Source organism: Diadema antillarum, unplaced genomic scaffold (assembly GCF_040938485.1).
Source record: "Diadema antillarum isolate AM-2024a unplaced genomic scaffold, OU_Dant_1.0 seq00000746_RagTag, whole genome shotgun sequence".
NCBI lineage: Eukaryota > Metazoa > Echinodermata > Echinoidea > Diadematoida > Diadematidae > Diadema > Diadema antillarum.
In genome coordinates this window covers 604704-630745 of record NW_027271643.1, presented here as the reverse complement: position 1 = coordinate 630745, position 26042 = coordinate 604704, and the positions used below count along the sequence as shown (strand labels likewise).

General features: G+C 39.7%; 1 protein-coding gene across 1 annotated transcript in view; it reads left to right on the top strand.

Annotated features, from left to right (window-relative positions):
* Positions 1 to 26042, top strand: part of LOC139738504 (transient receptor potential cation channel subfamily M member 3-like) — an 86042-nt gene that overhangs the window by 20589 nt on the left and 39411 nt on the right. The window contains exons 4-6 of the mRNA XM_071649129.1: positions 16042 to 16213; positions 17430 to 17643; positions 24236 to 24360. Coding sequence (XP_071505230.1) covers positions 16042 to 16213; positions 17430 to 17643; positions 24236 to 24360 — 511 coding nt within the window. The remainder of the gene's footprint in view (positions 1 to 16041; positions 16214 to 17429; positions 17644 to 24235; positions 24361 to 26042) is intronic.

The following is a 26042-nucleotide window of genomic DNA, read 5'->3' as shown; positions in this document are numbered from 1 at the left end:
ACCTCTACATGTCACTGTGGCTGAGAAGAATTTCCAAATGAAAAACCGTCACTGTACAACAAGTTGCTGAAACAAGGCCTGCTTTAAGAGCATACATGTTTGTCGTACAAACAGGTTGCATTTAGGGAGATGTGGGCAGGTTTTGTCATACATTGTACAAGTAATACAGTGTGATGTGAGGGTAGGGGAAGGGGAGACCCCTCTCGTACCCCTCTCGTGGCCCACGCGTGGCACGGAATCTGGGGAGAGAGAGGGAAAAGGAAGAAGAGCAAAAGGTTGACTGTGGCCTGTGATATAAGTTGAATCATGAGTAATATGCTCGTCTCCCATCTGGAGCGGGTCCAAACCACGAACTAGAGCCCTGCATCACAGCCTGGGGTCTACCTGCCGCCCAGCAAACAGCAAGCCAAGACTCTCTATTAGGCCATAATGCAAGGGGAGTTCTATACAGCAAAGAATAGACCAATTTGACAATGTGTTAAAAGGTCCTTGTCTCCAAATCTGTCGTGGAGGGTTTTACTGTACATGTATGGCGTCCCTGGAACTTTTATGGAGCTTTGCCTGATAAAGCAACATCCAGAAATAGGTCAATTTTGATAAATTTATTAGTTAGAAAAAAGGGTATTATGAAGAGCGTGTCAACATTAAAATTTAGTGTGATACACACCCAAATTGGAATATATAATCAGCCAAGTGATGGAATGATCTTTTACATGAATGTCATGCCAGTCAAGGCTTTTTAATTCCATACTATTACATAATTTGCCAGTAAATCAACAACAAACTACTTCAGCTGCGGTGTAACTTCTTTCAGAGCCTCGTTATCTGGTATGATATGTTTTTGCATTCATCTCACGCACAGAGCTTAACATCCCTCGTTTCTGTCGTTGATATGCTTTTGAATAAAAAAAAAGAAGATGCTGTAAACGTCTGTCAGGAGGACTGTCCAGGTAAACAGCAGCAGGGTGTTGATGTAGGTTATGGATCGAATCACTCCCTCTGTCCATCATGGTTGAAAGAAAATGGGTCCGTCTCCTCCTGCTTACTGATAAGAACTGCCACGATGCTCGAGGTGGGACAGGTGACGGATACGATCATGCTCATGAAGAGTGATGAATTGGCAAATTATGTCAGTAGCGCATACTTAAATAACATGACACATTTGGCATCCCTTCTGGAGAAGTCCCACTTGCTCACGCCGTGCAGTAATTCAGTAATTTGGGTCACTGAGCTCAGGGCAGGGAGAAGGTTTCTTTAGCTTCTAAGTATGACTTCATATCCATGAGTATTGCATATTTTTTTGTTTCCTCAAAAGTTATATATGACTTAATATATTTTTGTTTTATTCTGTAACATGGCAATGCCTGTATAAAGGATATCATTGTTAAAGATTGAGGTCAACGATCCAAAGAAGATATCAGTCGTTGATTGTTGTTTCAAGTAGAAAGATAAAACATTTTATGCTTCTACCAACTCATGAATATCACATAGATGACTTATGATATGAACAGTGACACAACATTTGCCCCTGCAACAATTCCTCTGATGTTATTTTCTCCAAGCACTTAGGGTTAGGGTTACAGTTGTGATAGGGTTGTAGGTTTAGTTTGATGTGGGAATGAGGATTAGAGTTAGGGTTGTGTTTGTGGGCAGAATTTATGTTTGGCTTAGTGTGCAGAATTTTCATGGGAGCAATTGTAGCAGGTACAAATGTCGTGGAACTGATATGAACATAGTAGAATATTAACCACCTGCGATTGAATCCTCTGTGGCATTTGAGAATACCATACAATGTACAACTTACAGCTTCAGTGCGTGGAGATGGCTGAAAATGTTCTGTCCCACACATCTCATTTTCTCTCTTCTCATGCAAGAGAAGAATCAATCCCAGTGTCTATTTTTTCCGTCTCGAATGTAACAGTAGATTTTCTGCTCTGCTCTCTTTCTGTCAAAGTTGATAGATGAGTACCGCTGGACGAGAGTTAGCCTCTAAGACATTTCGGGGACTCTGGCCAATCTATGTTGGATACATGCTCTGATCCCACATGAAAGACCGGCAGCTAGATAGATTGAGGGGTGCACCATCTGTGAAGTTTGTATTTTCCAGCTTGTCTTGGATAGGTTTCCAGCATACATTGTAAATGCAAAGCTGACCTCTTTGTTAAAATGGGTATCACATGCTAAAAAGGAAAGGATCATTAAATATTCCTGGGAAAATAAATGCATTCTTTCTTTAACCGACCTTTTTTAAAAAAAAAATCTGTAGACAGTTGAATTTTCTGCAATTACATGCTGCAAGTTTTGCTGACAGGGAAATTCATGGGGCGGTGGGGGGTGGGGGGGGGGTCGGGGGGGTGGGGGGAGACAGAGAATACTCAGTAGCCTGTTTTGAATGAAAGCAGAATTGAGAGCCGCAAGTAGGTAAGAGACTTTTTGAGCTATAAAAATGAAGGGCTCAAGGGAGCTGTTGGGATTACTTCCCGATGTCCAGCCACTGGCAGCATGACTGGTCTGTGTTTTGTTGACTTGTTGCTAGGTGCAAGGTACGGATGGCCTGTGCATTATATCCCTGTTTCATCTCTCTAGCCATTTGTATAAAATGATGAGTGAAAAATATGTGATCAACATTCTTGTAATATTAGGATTCATCGTCAAGTGTGGAGGCATTAGTAATGAACAGAAAATAGTGTCAGGGAGAAAGTCCCCCTTTTTTCCCCCTGTAATTCGTATTTCCTATGTGGCTGATGCAGGTTGGGTTGATGACTGTGGGGAGTACAAACAGGACAAAATATAAAGAAGTGTGAGCTCTTTAAAGAGACAAGATCATTTTCAACCCAAGTAGTGAAAACAAAGAAATGCAAAATTACTGCTTTTCTTGGAAAACGCTTTTGTTTTCCATGGCGCAGGGTCGATGGCCTACAAGCTGAATGATTATACAAATGTGGGAGGGATTAGTGGAGGAGTTGTGAGTAGAGATCAGTTTTCACAACACGAGCACACACACACACTCACACACACACACACACACACACACGCACGCACAGACAGAAAGGAAGAGCTGAGAGTGTGCATATAACCTTCTCAGAGATTTGTGATGCTTTCCATGGGCTTACTCATCGCTGTACATCATCGCCCGATTTCACAGCTGCTCCGTGAGGACAATTTCCAGGACGTTGCTCAAGACGAATTGCACATCATGGCATCTGGGTTTTCCTTGAGCAGATGAAAAAAACACACAACAACAACAACAAACATAAGACCCTCGAAAAGCAATGAGCCAGATTACGAAAACTTCATCTCTTCTGAAACTCAAGCTCCCTTTGACGCCACACCGATTCTGCTCCTCCCCCAAATTATGGCGATATCTCCAGATAATGTTTTTTTTTTTTTTTTTTTTCGATCAGGGCTCTGGTTGAATGAATCATACTCTCCTCTCTGAATAAAAGGTTGACTCAAGGATTATCATGCCATCATGGTAATGGGGCCTGGAGAATTGATTAGAAATAATGTAGCTCTCTTGCTAACTACTTTTTTGTTGGTGCTATGCATAGCTGTTGCTATTGCAGCTCTCCATCTACCAACTGTTGAACATCTTTCCTGGGTGTTCTGCCCTTTTCATATAATCAGCATTGGGCACCAGAATTTTGAAAAAAAAAGATGGTTTTCTGTCTCCTACTTAGGGGAGGAACAGTGTAAGGGAGGAGGGGGTTCCTGAACAGTGCGCTGTTGATACTGACGTTTTAGTCATTGTATATTTCTGTCTCATTTGCATCGAGTGATATGGGAGCTGATGAATATTAGTCTTAGGTTGGCAATTTGGCATTCATAAGTTATGGCTTTTCAGAATGAAAAAAAGTGATCAGTCTGGAATGATGATGATAATAATTTTGATAATGATGATATCTAATATATAGCACTTAATGTAGGCTTTCCCAATACCTGATCTCCATTCTTATGACTCCTTCCCCTTCAATGAAATCCCTGCTCTGACTGGCATGCTATCTGTGCAATGCTTGTGTTCAGCACCAGCACAAAACAGTTTGCTTTTCTTGCGATTCTGCATTTAACTTGTCTTTAACCCGTTGAGGACGGTTTGATTTTGCTACAACCCACATTTCCCATAGACGCCTGCCCGAGTTTACTCGGGACTCGTCCTCAACGGGTTAAAAGAATGAATACATTTTGTCACTTACAGCACTTCAGTAGTTGCAGTAACTTGGGCCAGCATTTTTCATATCGCCAGGAGGAAAAAAAAAATCCTCAGAACTAAGAAGCTTGTACAGTAATTCATGTCACCGTCACATAAACAATGATTTTAGCCTCAAGGAAAAGCAATGCATTTTTGTGCCAAGAGGCCCTTGTTTGTTTGCTTCTGAAAAAAATTATAAAATAAAATATACTACTGAAAAGGTAACTAAGCACATTATTAGTTACATGTCATTTCATTGAGATGTGTTCCTTTACTTTAAAAAAAAGGTAGAAAAGAAAGAAACATAGCAAGGAATTTGTTTCAGGGATTGCTAGCACAGTTTGGTTTTATAGGCCTGTATTAGACTAGAGGCATGTAAATCAGTTAGGATGAGTCCTTGATGTTGTGTGTCATCGCTAGGTAGCGACATCCACATTAGCTAGATGCTGCATTTGTCATCTGTCTTCGCATGTGAGCTGAAGACGTTTCTGTGTAGCAATTAGCATTGAAACCATTTAAAAAGTTGCTATATTTAGACACTCTTCCCTCCCATTCCCTCGGATCACCGGTGCTCCCCAATGCTGATTTGAAACGCTGTCCCGCATGTGCTGGCAGCCGAGATTCGCTTTTGACTTGAAGCCAGGAGCAGGGAGCACTGTTTCATGCCAAAATTTGGTGTCCTAAAAATGGCATGTACACTTGGCAAGTTAAATGTTATTTAGAAATTCAGCTGCAAGTAAATTGTTCTCTCAGACATACCATGCATGTGTTTGCATTGGGGGAAGGGAATCTTCATTTGTCTGTTTGGCGTTCAATTTTGTTTTGAATTAAAGATGACAGTGCAGTTCAGTGTCTGTTCAGAGAAAACTTTGTGCTCAGAAGTATAGGTAGAGAGCAAATGTCAAAGACTGCTTTGAGGGTATCAAACATAACTATGCAACAGTTAAGCAGTAGAGATGAGTCATATACTGCATGTTCAGTTTTAAACTCAAGTCCCAGGACCGTGGAATGATGGGATGAACGCTGCAGAGAATACCTTGTTACCAGGAAGAGATAAATGAAGTGATTCTACCCTTTTCCTTTTACCTTAACAAGAGTTGTCTCGTTACAGCACTTCACTTTGTTTGCCAAGGTGCATGAATTAAAATAGATAGCGGAGATGGAAGAGATAAAACGGGGTGTGTTCGTCAGTGCAACTGTCTACGTACTAGCGGTTAACGTGAGTCTCGGGTGATTAAAGCTCATGTACTGTGCCCTTCAGTGCCAACTTTTGTGATGCAACTGTTCTGGGCAGTCTCTTTAAAGATCCTATATGAAGGGAATAAATGTTCGTAAAATTCGTTTGTAGATGAAATATATGTTGGTAATTGACCAATTATGCAAAAAGTTTGGCTCAAATCCCCGCAAGCATCTAGATATCCGCTATTTGCAAGTCCCAAACATCCCCCTCCCTCCCCCTCGAAAACCAGCCACAGTACGGGACTCCAAAAGTTGTGACGTCACGCCAGGGTAGTTAGAGCCACGGGCCCCGGATGCTCTGTAGAAAAGCATTTGGCATCGGGAAAGAATTTCTGTCAATTTTTTTTCAAAGTCTGAAATCTCTGCTATTTATACTTTTGACACCAACTCTTTACTGTTTGTCTACACTTAATAGTATTATCATGAACTGCTTCTTCTCAAACAATTATTTTGTATTACTATGATCTGCAACAAGCCCAAATTTCACACAATTATCACAATTTTCTCCTCATAGTTTTGGTGCGAAAGTAGATCCGGTCGGCCGTCGGTCGGTATGACGTATCACCTCGCAGCTCGTATCGTATGCATTGTACGTACGTACGTGCGGTTCACATTTGTATCATCGTAACTTTTTCATAGCGGTTCGTTTCGAAATTTCGCGTCGATCAATTTTGAGCTTTCACTCCTTCCGAAAATGGCCGAGAACAGTGAGTTATCAGAGTGATCTTTTTATGGACTTTGAGGAGTACGTTAGTGAAGAGGAATGAAGCGACAAAAGCAGAGAAGGGGACGAGAATATAGACGAGGACGATGGAAGTTGGGAAGATGTAAGCTGGGGAGAGGACGATGGAGAAGTGGGAGAGCAAGGTGCTGTCGACGTCAATCCAGCCGGGGAAGCAGCGGCAGGGCCACGGGTGCCGCAACCCTATGAGCCGCTGCCTTTCGATGGAGATGGAATGGCAAACGACGGGGATGCTCCTCGTCTCGATTTTAGACATATTCATTAAGACATATTTCAAATTTCATGGCGAAATGATGTTTCTATCTTGAGAAATTTAACTTTGAAATCACAGCAATATCACCCCATTTTTTTACGAGCACGCATGAAAATGTGACCCAAATCATGTTTGCAAACAACGCCGAAAAGCTGCATTCGCGTGTGGATCTCCAGCGATCAGATAATGAGCGTACAGCGGTTAGAAAATACGCGTAACAAGCGCAGAAGCCACTCCCCCTATGTGTTGTCATACCCTGTGTGCGCTGCGTGCGTACGTACGTGCTCGGTATTCAGTTTACATTCGATTCACATGTACCGTATTGAGCGCCCTACAACACGTACGAACCCCGCGTATGTATGCAGGCGCAGCTAGCTAGCAGCAGCTAGGCAGCCCCGCCGGTAAAATTCGGGGAGCCGAGCGGACGAGAGAGCATCGCGATTGCAAGCCAGGGCAGCCGGCATGGCGAGCATGGTTACGTTCGCACTTTGGCTAAGCGGACATGATTGTATTCACAACCGACTTCTCGGCTTTATAGTGCCAGTGACTCGAGCATCGCGAGTGCACTTTCGAAATATAAATGCCATATAAATGAACAACGATAAGATCATAACCAATCCACAAGTAAACTAATAATAGTAGACAGAAATTTAGTCTGGTTGTTTTGCAAGACGTACGTGATTTGTGAGCGTGACTGTATCCGATATGTACAGTACAGGGTGCGTGCTATGCTGTGATGCGTGTTGTAGGCCTATAGGAGCTATCGCAAGCGACACCAGCCCAGTTTCCTGCCTCGATATGCACATCATACACAACACATACACACACACACGTAGTGACACACACACACAGAGGTAGCTCTTTGCTGGCAGCATCTGGCGTCCGCACCGTACCGCGCGCTGGCACGTACAGAGTCGCATCACTCGCGGATTAATCTTTTACGCGGGACGTTATTTTTCCAACCAAAATAAAACTAAAAAAGTCCTCTCAAAATTCTAAATTTTCTGAATATTATGTGATGTATCAAAAAATCGTTCACTAGAACATTTTTTTCTAATAATTCTTAAACAAATTAGAACATAAAATCCATCATAAGAGAGCGATATGACGCAATTTTAAAGCTTTGACAGCACTGCATTTGCGTGGACATAAGAGGGAATACCCTTACGTGACATCATAATCTAGGGGTCTTGACTCAACGGGGAATAAGGCTTCGATATTTTGACGAAATTTGAACGCATATTCCTCAAAAACCAACCTTTTTAGGGGTTTGAAAGATGTGAGATAGGAAAGTATGGTTAATAAGCCTTTCAAAAACACAAACAGTCCAGTTTTTGGCGATCGGCTTCTTATGTGAACTTTAAAGTAAAACTCTGCTCAGTGCTGGATTTAGCTTTAATGAGTAGAGTGAATCACACTAAAAAGGAAAGGGCAATATCTTAAAGTTTACCTGCAACAGTGTTAGTTTTCATATTTGCTGATGCAAATTGGGTGAGGATATGATGCCATTATCTTTTAATACAGATCCTACATTTGTTTAGACACGCAAATCTTTACTAAACTTTCCCTTTCTAACAGAATCAAGAAAACAAAAATGTTGCATTTATATTAAAATATTTTGCAATCGTGACTTTTCAAATGGCAGGAGTCAAAGGCTCCTATATAATTGATGAAATATTTCATGAATCATTAATGGGCAAGAGAATGTTTACATCATCACCTCATTACCTTTGCATACATGTGATTATGACCAATATCTCTGGTATTAAAAAAAATAACTTTAAAGTTCCTTACCTTTGACAGTGTCTGTCATTTCTTTCTTTTTTTTTTGCACCTTCACTCTTCTTTGAGTTTTATGCTTTGCTTGGTTTATTGAAAAAAATGAGCACCACCTACACTTTCCTTGTAGATCTATACTCATAGTCTATATTTTCTCCCTTTTGGGGGCAAGCTATGCTATTTCCAACTACCTTCATCCTAAAATAATGTATCCAGCTCTACAGTAATGATTATGGTGATATAAGGCATATTTCATGTAAAGAATATAGGTGAAGATGAGTTACAAAATGGCTGATAGTGGAGCATATTTCTGAGAGAGATGCCCAGAGGCCTGGGCGGTGGAAGGTTTCTGCATTCAGCATGCCCTCTAAACCCTCTCAAAATTAGAAGAGGAAGATAATGATGGGAAAGAACGAGAAGAAGAAGGAGGAGGAAGAGAGGGAGGAGTATGAGGCGGAAAAAAAAGTAGCAAAAGATGAAGAAGGGGAAGCAAATAGTAATAAAGGAGGGAAAAAGATAATAAGAGGAGGGAGGAAGAGAAAGAAATTTGGGTTGGGTTTAGGGTAAAAAAGGTGTGAAATTAATTCATAGTAAAAAATGGGCATCATTTTGCTGGACTGTTTACATCGACTGTGCAGTTCTGAAAGTATGATAATTGTATTTCTTTACAAGTGTAGGCTATGAGAGATGTGTCTGTCGAGTGGTAACTAGAGATATACTGTGTCATATAGGTTACAGCTTGAGACGGAGACTTGAAAGATGGTTGATGGAAACCCTAGAATGCTTTACATCGAAGATGCAGAACTAGATTATCTCACAGCCACCAGGGTGGCCACCAAATAATCAAAGGTAGAAATGAAGTTGAAGGTGCAATGTGAGGTACACAGCCACACTCACACACAAAGAAAAGATGGTGTTCTTCTTTTCTTCCGGTGTGACGTCATCGAGTGAGAGCGTTCACTTACCGCAGACCAGACGGCCGTTCTCCTCTGTCGGCGACACGGATGCTCTTGAATACAAATAGGTTCATTTTCCTTCAGAACGAGGACTTGAATACTGAACCTATCACAATGTACGATGTCAGGTCATAATGAAATATTTGCCTGAAAATGATATGAGGTAACTGATACTCTTGCAACCACCTGGAATATGCCTCAAAATATCCAGAGGAAAATAAAAGGGAAGAAAAGAAAGATGTCTGAGCTATTCTTCTCTGCCAAACATCTAGGGAATGTAATTCTAATTTTTTCGCAGAAATGAGGATATATGCAGCAAAGATATATTGTAGAAAGTACTTTTGGGTTTGCACGTTTATACTATCTTAGGTAAATTCTAATTAAATGACAACTTTTTAAGAACATATTTCAACATGCTGTGCATGAAACATTGAGTGCCTGTATGAGAGACGTGCTTCTTTGACCAAGTTGTAGCTCAAGGGGGCAAGATGGAGCGACGATCTAATTTGACGCAGTCCTCACCTAATTTTGGGATTGCCATGGGGGCCGCGAGGCAGTCTCCAGTGTTATTGAAGAATTGAATGACCAGAGAACGGCAACAGAAAACGTGGCTGATTACCACACAGGCAGCCTTAGAGACTGGGTTCAGCTTCGTCCCTACCAGAGATTCATGGGAGTAATTCAGTCCTTGCGTTAGTTGTGCTGTATTCTTCTTCAGTTTTTTTTGTGAAGGGCAAATTAGGTCAGCTTTCCAAACCATATTTATTGAGATATTGAAAGTTTACTCTAGACTGGCTGTGCTTCACATCGTGTAGAGATCTAAAACAATGCTATGACCGCAACAAAATGATCCAGATGTGCATCAAATATGTTAATGTTATCAGGAAACAGCAAGAGGATGATATTTTACTGACAGTGATGCATTCTGTGACAAAACAGATGTGACATTGCGACTTATTTTTGACATGTTCGTGTAGTTATGGTGGTGAAACTGAAATTTGATAATTTCATATTATATCAAAAGTGATATGATCACCTGAAATTTGACAACTTGAATGTAGATTAAGAACATTTTGCACATGATGATGATTTTCTTTTTTTTGTGAAAGTCTTTATGTAGCAGGCTAATAAAAAATAGCTGTATATATAAAGAGATACAGTACTTAATGCTTCATCAAGTTTGATTGTTTTTTTCTGTTATTACTTACTCAAACACATCATTTAATATCAAACTGTTGAACAGCACTCTTGAATGCTATGTGCTTGGGTGAATAGGATATCTCAGCATGTTAAGATTTTAAACGGCTATTTTTAAACTGCTGTGCTGCTTGTGTCTGCTTCATCCCTGTCCTTGTGACGTCAAGCTTTGAAGGTAAAATTGGATCATAAAGTTGGGAGAAAGTGCCCTTTAGCAACAGTTTATCCCTGCGTCACGATTGATGATGAGTTCAAATGGTAACGTGAAGACAACAGCAGCTACCTGTTCAGCAGGATGTGATGTGTTGTCACACAGTCACAAGGCTTTTATAGTCGCGTGCCACTCCTTGGTCATATGGCTATGTCTTGGCTGATAGATTGATGGCTAACTTTAATAGTCAATATTGCCATGTCAGTGGAATCAAGTGCTACTCAAAACCAAGTCATCTGGTGTCTCTTGATACTTGTGTCAAAAAGCGCAGTGAAAACACATTTTAGACAGCTTTTGGGGATGGCATAGTATTGGTTGAGATGAGGATTCAGCTTTTAATTTTTTTTTGCGAGATACTTAGAAACCACTTTATGAAATGCTTTAAAAGCATTCAATTCTAAGAGGAATTCAAATTTTACATGATGAAAATCAATTTTAAATGACTGAGATATCTAAAAACAATGTAAGACAACGCAATCCCAATGAAAGGTGGGTCCCACTGAGGCGCACATTGAATTTACAGGCCTTATAGCATAGGTGTCATTTTTCGGGGCTCACAGTGAATTATACAAATTCTGTTCCAGAAAGTGTTTAAGATGCAGTGAAAATTGTGTTCATGAAATAAAAAAAAAACCAATAAGATATATGACGAATCTTCAAGGTGAATTAAAAATTCATTTACATGACCCTTTTAAATGTGCGATAAAAAATTCATTTCACAAATCTTTTTGATGAAGGATAGAACTTCAGTTCAGCACTTTTGCTGAAAGTTTTAGAAGTATAATAAAGAGATATTGATGAAACAGACACGATTAGGTGACAGCAAAGGCAGATTTTCCTTCACAAAGAAAGTTAAAGAGCTATTTGAATAATAACTGAGCCATGATTCAGATTTGGCATCTTTTGGAAGTCATCCAAGATAGAGGAAGTGAAATCCTTTACAAAAATGACCCCCCACCAAAAAAAAAAAAAAAAATGACATGTGATATATTACTGACCATGAATACTACACAATTAAAGAAGAGTCAGTGTCACAGTACCTGCAATAGATCTTTATGTGATGCCATGATAGGTAAGCTACCAACTTTCAAATGGTCAAAAATAATATGTTTTGAAAGATATTGGTAGAATGCAAATGTCAAATGGATAGGAGTCCTTGGATATTACTTTATCAAAATGAAAATTTGAATTGTGTGAATCACACTGCTGGACCTAGTCTTTGTTAGTAAAGACCCAGTTGCTAGGTTTAGTGTGGTTTTCAAAACTTCCTCAGTCAACTTGAACTACATTGTGTAAATCCAACTCTTCATTATTTGCTAGTAGGTGAAAAAAAAAGATGCTTAAAGTTTCAGGAAAATGCAAATGGTTATACAAAAGAAGAATTCTCATTATACAAGTATCTTTGATATTTTGTAAAATTGCCATCAATTTGAATAAAGAAATAGAAATCATGGCTGAGTATGATTATAGACAACCATTTCTTCCCAGTAGATGTAGATACTCATAGATTGCATAACTGTACACATCATTTACGAACTAAATGAAAACAAATGCCGACCTCGTACCTCTCGCCCTGTTAGTGCCTTTTTTTCACCTGATGACGGACGGCTCAATTGCAGCTCAAGGGTCGTCAAAGGTGGGGTCTGTGGGTGCATAGACTAAGAGTATCCAGGTTACTCATTCCGCCTATTGTTAAGGGGAACATCACGGATCATGGTAATTGAGTCGCAGGGTATCTCTGGCTGGCTGATTATCAAAAAACACCCCTTTCCATGTCCCTTAAGGGGGCCTTGTATCTCTGCCAGCTCCTCACTCTTTGTTGATAGCATCGATCCAAAAAAAAAAAAAAAGGAAAAAAAAAACTCCTGCCCCTCCCTGAACCGGGTCTATCTCCCTGAAGACCTTTTCAAAGAGGTTTTTAAGCCCTGTCATGTTTCCCTTGTTTATTCTTTTCTTCTTTCTTTTCCTTTACCTGTATGCATATTTCTTGTTTTTATTATGATTGACCCTGTCATTTGATGGCGAAGCAACAATGAAACATACTGCAACTTGATAGCTTGTGGTGATGACATGTCAACAACGTAATACTTGCGAGTGACTTTGGGTATTCTCATTTATGCATCACCAGAAATTGAAGAGGTCAGTGTGTGGCTAGCTTGCATTGTACTCAACATCAGTAATAACTGAAGACAGCAATGTAGCAAGCATTATACACAGAAAAGGGGACTCCTTGACTTTATTCCAAGCCCCGTTTTCTTGACGTCTCCTTGTTCCATTTTTCCCCCCTGTGGACAGATCAAGGAGTAAGTTGAATTGAAAGCCTTGTAACTTGTATTGTGTAGATGAGAAGGTTTGGCTGATGCTGTTGAAAGCTGTAAGCACAAACTGCTGTCGCAAAGGTTTTCGTGCTGTGTGAAACCATCTGATTATTTCGGATGGAAGTATCCAGCTTGTTTCGATTAACTCCTCCAGTGCTGAGACCATCGTGTGCAGTTGGAAAGTGGGATTTGTCACAAAATGTTGTTATCAGCTCATTTAGCAGTGGCGGCTCAGAAACTTTAACAACTCGTAACATTTTGAACAGATTTCCTGATTTTCATTAGGTTTCTCTGCTGGATTCTACTAATATTACTGCATTTATTCAAACCACATACATGCATCCATATTTGAGTTTCATACTCCTTTAGATTAAAGAGCTAACACCATTATCATGATGAAACCTCTGCTGTTTGGTATTATGGACTCAAGTTTCCCAGAGCAGTTTTATAAAACCACTGTGTACTTGATATAGACAGAGGAGGGTCTTTCTCTTCCATTCCTTTACTGTGCATTTTGTTGTTGTCCATGACCATTTCTGGCTGTTGTCTCCAGAGTCTTTTTTTTCTGTAGAGTATTCTTATTTCTCATCATTAATATTCATAACTCCTCACCGAGTTGATAAGATCATGCATGCTTCATAACCCAGATATAGTTGGAGATGCTGTTGCATGTTTAATTTTCCATATCTCAAAACTCTGTTGACTGTTTCTTTTATTTGATGTTCAATATCCCTGAGGGTATCTTCACCAAAAATAGATTGTTATTGTGATGAATCTTGTGAGTGCATACATGTGTATAATGCAATGGATTATGGTGTGTACATACGTTTGAGCTAAAATTGAAATGTTATGACTAACAATTAAAAGCAAAACAAAGCATTTTGTTGAGGGATGGATCTGTGAAAGCAGAAGGGACATGTCAACATCAGCCAAAGGAAGTGATTTAATGAGAATGTTTGTTGGAGGACATGAAAATTACATGTCATCTTGATCAGCAAGAAGGATGTCATGCTAAGTAGAGCAAACATTTCTTTGGGTGTGTCCCACAAACGCAATGACCTGGACACCGCATGGCAAGTTACATACAGTGTAGCTTGTATCTTCGCAGAATTTCTATAAAAGTTCGCAAGGATTTGTTTATTCATGGATATTAAATGGAATAAACATTCATGTAGCATTTGTTTGACTTCATATGCTGTTTTATGCAAGCACAAAGAATCATTGCTATTACAGCATTTTGTGATATAACAAATTCTGTCAGCTACATGTACATTGTACATGCTGTAAGCATTACAGTACATCTTTAAAATACTACCTTCAAATCATCCTATGTTTTTTATGATTCAGGGTACAATGAGTCATGTTTTTTTTTTTCAAAGAACTTGTATAGTTCTAAGTATTTTACTTTGCCCACACAATATTCTTCCTTCATTGCAACCCATGTTTATCATTGCAGACATTTGTTGCAGAGGTTTTATTTGTATTCATCACACAAATAGATTCCACCCTTTGCCTGTGTAAACCTCATTCCTGGTTGATTGTATCAAAAGTCTGTTAGGATTTCAGACATTTGTAGGGATTGGATTACACATTGAGCAATCATGCAGGATAATTCCATCCTTCTTGTTGTTTTGATAGGCATCATTATTTTCTTTAAAAATCTCTTCATGGCAAAGCATTCAACAACAACCACAGCATATTGAGCTAGTCCACTCATGTAGTAGTCATCCGTGTATTCCTCATTTTGCAACTGCCGGTGCAGTTAGCCTCATTCCGTTTGAGATTATTTCCTTCAATGATGGCATACTTTTATCATGCATGACTTTGTGCTTGTGACTTGTTTCAAACCATTTCTACTCTGGCATTGCTTCTCAAATGAATGTTGTTTATGATATTTTCAGTGATGTACTCTGGGTATTGTGGGCAACATGTTTGTGTACCTTGTCAGTGGTATTTTCAGTTGTTAGTTTTGAAAGTGGTAATTGAATACATCTCAAAATATTGCATACTTTGTTGTTATCTACAAGAACTAACTGTACAGTCATCAGTGAGGGTGATGACTAACAGATTAAAATCTGCCAAAGATTTGAGTCTGAAATTCATGCTTTTTATCAGTATAATCTGTATTTTTGTATTGAAAGCCTTTAACAACTCTGTGAGTTCTTTATGGTTGTAAACATGGTCATGATATACAATAGATTTCAAGTTTGAACACTGATTAAATGTGCCATACAAGATCAGCCCTGTTGAGGAAGTGTACCTCTGAATATTTGGAAATTTGTACCTGAAGATTCACATGGCATTTAACATTAACTCCGACCCCCTCCCTTGCCACTCCCCCCTCTCCCCCTCCCTCATAAGAAGTAGAGCGTGCAACTTACTCTTGTCAAGCTATTATTATAGAAGACTCTGCCATATTTTCTTTTCTTACCTAAGTTATTTAGTGAAGATGACAGGCATTTCCGCTGCTGCCTCACCTTCGTGGAGATTAAGGAGTCAATTAAAATCATAAACAGGCCGACATGCCATCTCAAAAATATTACATCATTTCTGCAAAGGTGTGCCAATTCTGACAATGATGGTTTCTTGGCAAACATTCTTGGTAATTTAAGTCTTCATGTGTGGTACCACGGAGATCTGTAGCTATGGGTCATTTAATTTGATGTAATGACTTTCTTGTCTGACAAGGCCAGGCTACAGCTTGAAGAAAAAAAATTACTATTAATACGAGAAGACTAATTAAAATTTTGGGGGTGAAATGATGTTCTTTCGTAATAACATGCAATGTCAGCTGTAAGATGGTTTAAAGGACGTAAACTCTCAGATCATCAAGTAGTGTTTAGAGAACTCTTGTTTTTAATTCAATATTGGTATATGTAATTATGAGTATTGTTGTATTTGTTTATTTCTTAAGAAATTGCATTTGGTCTTTTTTGTTTAGTTTTTGAAGCATCGCAGGATTTCTACCGACTGGAAACAGGTTTGTGGTATTCAACCACAGGTTCTACCGGACTTGTGTGTTTGTTTATATAAACGTTAGAAGGACACCACGTATTCAAGATCTGATTTTTAGCTTCATCAAGTATTCTCCGCATCATCACTTAATTGCCCCTCTCCATCTGCTGCTTCCCCCTCCTGTTCTCTGCATTCCTCACAGATGCGGATGTGGGCGCAGCCTCGCCTTCCACCGCCAGCTCACCCAGACGTCGCACTTGCGAGCCTCTTCCGGCGCCCTCCTCTGGAATTCCAAGAGCCACACGGTCTCTCTGGCAACGGATGCCTACGGACTCCTAGAGTTCCAGGGTGCTGGCCATGGCAACAAAGCAAAGGTAGGTTTAAAAGGTCCAATTTGGTACAAATTAATGTAATGGTAGGTAACTGCATCCACTCGTGAGTTGTAATGCGATTAATTATCTGCTAGATTGTGAATGGAATATCCTGGTACTGTAAATTCATATTAAGGAGGATGAATGTGGCCAGTTACCCGGTACTCAGGTTTTTCAATCTCTTGAACACTACATCATATGTTTTTATAGAATTTGCAAGTTATGTTTAGCAGTTCCAGCAACTACTGCTAGAAAAAAAAAAAAAATCCATTTTTACAAGCTTGTGGCAGCCTTATTTGCCTACTCTTATGGCATGCCTGGTATGCAAGTATTGTAACATTTTCATGTGAGTGTGTAGTGGTTTTTCTCTTGTTAGCACTAGCAGTTCCAATCAGGAAATGCTTTTCATGATAAGCGCTAATGAAGGACATTAAATGAAGATGATGATGTAACTATTATTTCTTTAGCTCATCATTCCTGTGGCAAGGTCTCAGTTTGCTTGAAATGAAAGGAAATAAGAAAATATGAGGTCAAAAATTTATGATTAACAAAACAAAATGCTGCAATTACTTGATATATATAGAAATTGTGACTGTTGACTGTACACATTTTGTAAAGCTTTTCTTTACAAACACTTTTTTCCCATGTCTGATGTGTGATGTAACAGTATGTAATAACACATTAAAAAAGATTGTTGATTCTTGGTCTAAACATGTAGTTCAGCTACCACATTTATACCATTTGTAACATAAGCCCAGTAAATAAATTTATTCATGAATCTAGTACAGGAATGGCAACCATTTTTTTTTTTTTTTGGAAAGGCCTATGGCTGGTACAGTACAATCAGTTGCATGTGGAAGTGATTAGTTGACTGCGTTGACAGTAAAATGAGTGACTGAGTGCGCACATGCAACTAATTTTTGAGTGCACACAGAAAAGGTATGCTTATTGTGAAGTCAGAGCCATGCAATGGAACAAAAACTATAAAGTAGCTAACTTGAACATGGGAGTCATTGTAAATTGATGACATCAGCCGTGCAATATCCATATTTGGTTGAACAAAATTGCACGGCTCAACAGCGGCAGCATACAGTGCTGGTACTTTTAACTGCATATCACGTTTCGGGCAGTCAACCAATCAGTCTCTTCTCTGATATTGTATACTAAACATCAACTATTCTTTTGCTCACTTTTCTTGAATGCACATGTGTGCACACAGTACATCAGGCTTGCCGACGACACGCCCCCAGACATGGTGCTGCAGCTGCTGAAGAAGCACTGGAACCTGGGCCTGCCCAACCTGCTCATCTCGATGAGGGGCGGCCTCCAGGACTTCGCCATCCAGCCCAAGCTGAAGAGAGTGCTGTGCAAGGGGTTGGGCAAGGCAGCCAGGACCACGGGGGCTTGGATCGTGACTGGTGGCACCAATACAGGTTGGCCTCACTTTGTGGAAACTCTGTCTTACATATCAGCACACACAGGACTACTTCACAGTCTGTCTTACGTTTCAATACACACAGGACTACTGTATAGTCTCTCGTATTTTATTCAATACACATGCTACCTCTTTACAACTTGATGAATAGATACTATGGTAGGTACTAGTCTAAGTATCAAAATTAAGGTAGTGCAGATTTATTCAAAGAAATGTACACATCTGTATATCCCATGAATTGTGTGCATACATGTGATTTGCTACATTACACTTACACTGTAATGTTTAACATTTACGTGTATGCTCAAATTACAGATAAAAATAATGAAAAAAAAAACACCTGAATATGTAAATGGATATTAACAGATGAAACCAACTTGATCATACATACCCTCCAACCTACCAATACCTACCTACTGTACAGGGACATACATGAATATATACACATGTTATAATGAGAGATCTGAATAATGCATTATATGTCTTGGCCTTTAATTGCAGAAGTCTAATACATAATATATTGATGCTATAGGTTTGAAGGGTGACAGTTGTTTAAAAAATAGACTTAGGACATGATCCAAGCTAGAAGGAAACATTCAATACCCAATGTAGGTGCTATCTGTATATTAGGGGTTTTTTTTCTGTGGAAAAAAAAAAATCATCACACACAAAAAATACCCCTGTAAAGCTGTGACTCCAGAGAGCAAGCACCTACATATTTCTTGTTTATCTGTATCACTAAAATGGTTAGGATACGCTGAAAGGCCATAAAAAGTTTTTAACCCGTTGACGATGAGTCCCTAACATATTTGGGAAGGTGACTATGGGAAATGGGTGTTGTATCAAAATCAGTCTGTCCTCAACATATATGGGTTAAATTGCTTTCATCTGGTTGACCGTCGTTCAAAAGTTTGAGTCTAATCTAACATGATATATTCCACTGGCACCTACAGTCTTACCCCAATTGTGCATAAATCTCACTGGCTAAAGCAATGTAATGCTACTCAATAACAAGCATTTCTCAATGCCCAAGTTTAGTCAATTATTCTTGTATCCCTTTGTTAGTCAAACCCTTTGGTGTTCATTGGAAGCTGGAATGCATTGCCAACTCTTGTGATCTGTGAGCTTTAAGCTATTAAAATGAATCTCTATTTTTTTTTCCCTGCGGTCAGCCCTTTTGCAGCATTACAAATGCAACAGAAGTACGCAGACATATGACACAGTCATATAGCTGTAGGAAAAACTGAAGCATATAAAAGAGAGATAGAAGGACGGAGAGAAATAGCAATCTATAAGGAAAGCTCAAGAGCAAATTTGTCAAAGAGACATATTCCCCAAGTGTTGAGGTTGAAAGAAGTTGAGCCATTTGAACTGAACTAAGCATCATGGGATCAAGGGATTGTCTGCAAAGCATTTGTTCTGTGTGAGTGGCTGCAGTTGATCTAACAGTGGTCAAGAGTTGTCGGAATCTAGGCAAAGAAAGTATCCCATGTAATCAACACTCGTGTGTTTGTCCAACAAAGTGCAGTGTGTGAGTCAGCCTTTAATTAGACTTTCCATGCCACAAAATTTTTACGACTATGTTGAATGATTAATGCTTTCCATCAAGGACATATCCATAAAATATTTAAAAGTTACTTCTTCGTAAGAAACTTCAAGGCAGTGTGAGAGTGGTCTTTGCATAATTATGTAAACTTCAGGAGCTTTTTTTTGTTGTTGTTGTTTGACACATAGATGCACGGACGGTGTCATCGATGTGAGGATATTCTTAGAGGAAGTGATCTCCGAACGTGACTTGCGTCATAAGGTGTATGTGTCTGTGTGTGTGTGTCCTTGGGGGGAACACATGCCGCTTGGTAATTCTATAACACAGTCACCCCTTTTTGGATTACGAATGTCTGGGCAATTGTCGCCCAAAATGGCTCGTTGTGCTTTGGGAATCAGGGGGACCGTGTGTGTACGCAAATTGAACGTTTGATCACCCGGTCGAAGGGGTTTGATTCATCTTCTGACGTAGTTTTTGTGTTTTTTCCTCTTCCCTTGTTGCACTTCTTCACGGAGGATGTGACGTCATATACACCTCTTGGGCTGACTCAAGGAAATGCTTTAACGCTAAGCCATGCCAATTGCTCCAAAACTTTATCAAGACTTCCTCTCAAACTGCTTCTGAGCTGAAACCCCTGATCCTTCATCTCCTTTAAAGAGGTTATATCCCGGCGGGAACAAATCCCTTTTTCCTCTAAATTGGACCTCAAATTAATTCACTCCATGTTACCGAAGCCATGTCTATTGCTTTGTGGCGTTCATGGAGCTTAGACTGTTGTTTGTGGTGTTGATTTAAATTCCGGTGTAGCTTTGATATTTTGGGTGTTACTGTGAACAACACCACTGAGCTTTTCCTTCTCAAACATGTGAAATGATACATCATGAGGCATATAACACAGTTAACTGTAAGGACAAAAACAAGACAAGCATATACTTTGTATCTAGCGATTTATCTAACCATCTACCTATCAATCCATCGCTTTATCCATCCATCTGTATACTCTAAATTTTAAATTTTGATGGCCTAATTGCCAGTTGCATCATGTTATTAAGAAAAATAGAAAAGGAGAAAAATAATCACAGTAGATTTTCATAACATATCCGTAAGATGATGTGCACAATGCCTGGAGTAAGATCTTTATTCGTTTTCAAATTTGTTGATTCAAGCATCAAATATAGTGGAAATTTTGTGGTACTTTCTGTTCTCATTTTCAAGTAAATTTTCAGTTCAACTTTCAGTTAAGAACACAAAGTGTAAATAAGCGAAAATGAGTGATGATGTTGTTCACAATCATCATCGTCGTCATTATCATCATCATCAACATTGTCGTCGTTATCGTAATCAACATTATCATCATTTTTGTAAAGGAAAGCACAAGGAATATCACTACCAGACTCCAGATTTCAATTTCTAGATAAATTACCCAAATCATAAAATGAGTCAAGCAATCTTATCTCTACCCTTTTCTCCCACCCCTTCCTCTCAACCCCCTTCTTATATTCTAATCTTTTAAACAATAGTTTAGATGTGGCTGATGGCTCATGGTAAAGTCATCCCATTGTATCATTATGACACATTTTCAATTATTTGCATGTATTGCATGAACAATGGCTGACAGTGCAACAATTCAGCTCATGATTTCGAATGAAACACGTCTCCCTAAGGCAGTCAAAGTAATGTTCTCATCAACAAAGAGATACATGCAAATCACGTAAACACTGACACCTCCTCCCTCCCATCCCCTCCCCCCACTCTGGTGGAAAGATTTGTCTTGCTCTTTAGTTCATCACCTTATAATCCATAGTGACTGCGGCTGATGATCTCACCTGGTGTATGTAACGTGGGGACTTTGGTGGCATTGTAATTAGACACATGAGACAAGTCATGACGTTATGTTTGTACGCCCCTTTTTCCGCAGAGAGGTCTTAGGGATGAAACAAGAGAATGAGAGGTTGAGGGAGAGAGAAACAATAGACAGACAGACATGCATACAGACAGACAATGGACTTTAACCTGTTGACGTTCTGCTCCAGATATTAAATACTTATGGAGAGGGAGTGCGAAAGGAGGCAGTTGAGATAAAGAGACAGACGGACTGATAGACGGGCAGACGTACAAGTATGTACAAAACTGTGGAAAACTGTTAAAGAGGGGGACCGTCTCGTGAGGGGGTACTGTATCTCCACCGACTGCTCCGCAAAAACTGATGATAAATCATCCACAAGAAGCCGCAAGATAACGTTCAGTCAGGCGTTCTACCAAGGCCTATTTAACCCCTTTAACACCATCCTATTCCCCCGGCGGCAGTCACATGTGGCCACCTCGGGAGGAGGACAAAATATTCAAAATTTAAGACGGCAGACACGAACGGGGGAACTATTTATAGGAACCGCATCTCTCTTGGTTGTCCACATAATCCCTTGAGGAAATGAAATGTGGTGAAGGACTGTTTTAGTGTGGCTCCCGGCCATAGGCAGACCTATAAACCTTTATAGGAAGATTTAGCGCCGCACATTCAAAATATCTTGTCCGAACTTTAAAGGACGAGTTCAGTATTACTAGAGTGACAGTAGAAATATCAGTTTTGCTCCATTGCTATTAAAAAACATGAAGATAAAAAGACAAGAGAAGTGGAGATAGTGAATTAAGCACCAGATGCTTTATTCAAAGGTAAACAGTAATTTCAAGGTGTATCCATTCAGTGATCAAGTGTTAAGACAAAGTAGAATAGAAGGAAGAGGGATAAACACATACAAAAACGCACACAAGCAGTCGAATACACCCCGTAGATACTGTATATTGTCATAGCATATATTTTATGGGGATTTTATTTTCGTGAAATTCATGAAACGCATGCTATTAGCGATTTGGTAACACAAAAAAATATCAACTCTAATCCCGACGTAAATGCAGTGTGTGAGAGTGCATTTCTCTGTTCATTAACGCACTCCATGATCCTGAATTTAACTGCTCTTTATTGGGAAGTCCCAATCCATGAAAAAGTAGATTCGCTAAATATACGGCATAAGTAGATAGAAGCAAGGAAAACAAATAGGTAGGAGAAATTCAAGAAGCCTTGAATCTGCCAGAGGAAGAAATGGAAGAACTGAGATAATTGGAGAAGAAGATATTATTCTCAAACTGCCAGAGAAAGTAAAAAGATGGAAAGGTATAATCACAGAAATAGATAAAGCATTAAATGTTGCAGACCAAGACAAAATGACTGAAAGAGATGTTCGCAAAGCTTGTAGCAAATGTCACCTTCAAACTGGGCAACAGCAAAAAAGGAGATAATAGACCAAAACATATCAGAAAGATAGTTGTATAATCTTACTGATGAAGTAAGAGATGTGGGCATATGAAGAGAGAGAGAGGAGAGAAAAAAAAATGATATTCAAGCTGTTAGATACAATGGAGACAAAACAAGGAGGGGAGAGAGAAAAAAAAGAGAGAGATAGAGAGATTATCAGAAAAATTTATATCACAGCCAAACCAAACACATAAATAGAAAAGGAGAAAAGGAAATAAGATGATAAATGCAACATTTAAAGAGGTTGTAATGGAGCAAGAGAAAGGGAAAGAGATAATCAGGCAAATATATCTAATAATGATCATGCCGGTCAGGCAGAAGTGAGGATAACTGCATTTTAGCTATTCAAGTGCATATCAAACACGGTGTGGTTAGAATTAAACTATAACTCCAGCCAGAAAGGATGCCGTGAATTTATCCGCTAAGTTCATTCTATATGCATTGGCTGCGAGCCAGCGGAGAATGGTAATTCAGACCACAGACTTTGCAATTGTGTGAGCACTCAACTTATTCAATAGTATACACGGATTCCCTATGTGGCTGTGGCAATGGCCATCTACCTTGCACTGTAGTCTGAAATCCAGACCCGCTCGCTGCAGCCCTCTTCCATCTTGTTTGATTCTTAACTATGAAAATGCAGGTCATCCAATCCTTTACGGATGTTTTCCCCCCATCAACCCATCAATTTTAACGAAGGGAGCGTGCTCTGTGCCACATGTAGCAGAGAATCTCTCGTACCGCGGGAAAAACGATATCCTCCTTGGGAGATCGCTGAGTGTTACTACTTTTGCACCGGCGTGCTCTCCAAGCGAGAAATACCTGAACACATTATACAGTGATAACAGTTGAGTGCCCTCTTCTGTTTACAATCAATCGGAGTCTCTCCCACTGTTTGATGGAGTAGGTAATGCATGCTCGGTGTGCCGTCAGAGGAGATGAGTGTGGCAAATGAAGAAGTAGTCTAAGAGTAATGCATCTGCCCCTGATTGAATAGTGTACTGAAAGGACTTGACATAGAGGAGGATGAATGTCTCTGTGTAGGCCGATTCATTTATTGTAGAGGTACGAGTAGAAAGAAAAATGGCCCAGAGCCTTGGAGTCAGGCTAAACTTCCATGAAGAAAAGTCTTCAAATGCTAATAGATTTTTCATCATGTGATAGCTTCATGGAAATGGTGCGCACATCCATTCTGGGATAAGTACCGATCATATGGGAGAAAGTGCAGTGGCATGCATTAGATCTCAGACAATAAGTTTTCCGCTCTTGGAGCTTGGCGGTCCATTACTGACACACAAAGCCTTCAGATCTTTTTTTTTTGCCACGAAAATGGAGCAAGTTATGTTATGGAAGGAAAAAAACGTGAGGAAAGCACTCAGTGAAAGATCTCCCTTCAGTTTCAGAGGCCTCTTTTTATTGTGCGTGTGCCGCTGTTGTTACAAAATGTATGTCTTGACAAATGTAAACTGTGATCCTATGTTAATCACCTTACTTCAAGGCAGTTTGCCCAGTTTGTAATTTAGGCATCAGCGGTCACTTTAATACTCTGTGCTGGCTGTTATCATTGGTGTGAAGTGACCTTTCAGCTTCTCATGTCCAGTATGTTTAACTCACTCATGCCCACCATCCCAAAGTACTAGTAGTACTTTTCATCATGCTCAAACAACTTGCCAAAGAGAGCGACAGAGTTAACCGATATCTCTTGTGCATCTCTCCCTCCACCCTCTCTTGTTCCAGGAGTCACCATGCTCGTCGGCGATGCCCTCAACAACCACTCGGTCAAGATGCGTGGCCGAGTGGTCACCATCGGGATCGCCCCCTGGGGCGTGCTCAACAGCAGGGAGAGTCTGATTGGGCAAGATGTAAGTTGATCTTTCTTTCCTTTTTTTTTTTTTGAAGAAAAATAAAAGAAAAGATGTGAATTCAGCCTTTTAACAAAGGAATTTAAATCATTTGCCCTCTACTGACTTTTGCAAGTATGTTCAGTTACACAAAAGGAAACCAAAATCCAAATGTAAATGTGGATTTAGTAAAAGCAGCAATATTAGGAGAACACATCAGTGAAAGTATGGGGAAAATTGGACAATCCGTACAAAAGTTATGAATATTTAAAGTTTCAGTGCTGTCATCATTGGACTAGGGGACTACTGCACTTCATGGCATTATTTTGGGCAACAATAAAGAAAACATTTGATGAGGAAAATTCAACAAAATTTCATTTTTCAAGAAAACTACACATTCCTTCAAGTGACTGGTCACTGATATATGTTAATAGTAATATTATCCCCCCAGCTCTCTGAAAGAGGTATAAAGTCATGCAGTCTTCATTATGCTAGAAAGGTGGAAATATGTTGAATTTTCTTTATATTTTCTTTATGTTGTCCAAAGTGGCGTATAAAGTAATGTATAAGTACATATGTAGTCTCCTTATCTAGTGATGACACCGCCAAAACTTGAAAAATTCTTAACCTTTTGAAATTTGAATGGATTGTCTGATTTTCGTCTCACTTTCATTGATATGTTCTGTTAGTATTGCTGCTTTCACTCAGTCCACATTTATGTTTTGACTTTGGTTTCCCAAGTTTTGTTTCTGTTTTTGTTTTTGTTTTTTGTTTTGTTTTTGTTGTTGTTTTGGGGTTTTTTAATAGTTTTTTGTATGGGGAGAGGGGGTCTTCTTTACTTTGGCGCAGGCATGAGAAAGTGATTGCTGGGAGGGAGATTATGAGTTGGGTCGCTGAGGCATTAGACTTAAACCACATGCCTGCGACTTGACGTGTTTGTGGAAGGCACCATTCCATGTAATTTGTTTGACCTCTCAAGTTTCAAGCAGCTATCACTGACATTGACCAAGAGACTGGTGAGTCATGTGGTCACTATTAAACTGTCCCGATGTGACTGTATCAAAACCGGCTTGACCAGTGACGACACACACGAACTAACCATGTGTCTGAGTGTTTAATGAGGCCGCCGCTATTAGCCGATGGAAGCTATATATATGGGCCTCTCTCAGATGGTCCGTGGTAGCCTGTAAACAGGAAGTTGAAGTTGATTGGCCATTGACACCTTGACATGGCTGACGCCATGTTCGTGAGACGACTCGGTCGTGGCACACTTGACACTCGCGTCATTGAATTAGGACTCTTCTGTCTGCCCCATTAGCATATTCTGGATGCAGGCCTCTGTATCAAATCTCAGTCTGCAAGATCCTCTATGTTATTGTCTCCTCAAAAGCCTTACCAGGCTTCCCACCTGCCTGGCCTTTAATACTTTGCCTTGTGTCAGCAGATAGCACATCATGTGGTGTGCATTTCTTTTTTTTCCCCTTTCTTTCTTTCTTTAACTGGAAGTGGTGTTGAGGAACTAGCACTCAGTGGAAAGGGATTTTGTTCTGCTCCTAGACTTTCTATCATCACAATAGGTCGTAGAATTAAGGATTTATTACACGTGAGTTGATTTGTCGAACTGAGTTTTGTAGAGCTTTGCCAAATACCAGTTAAGATAGCTTGTAAAATTATATGAAGTGTATTGGCACATAAAGTCTAAT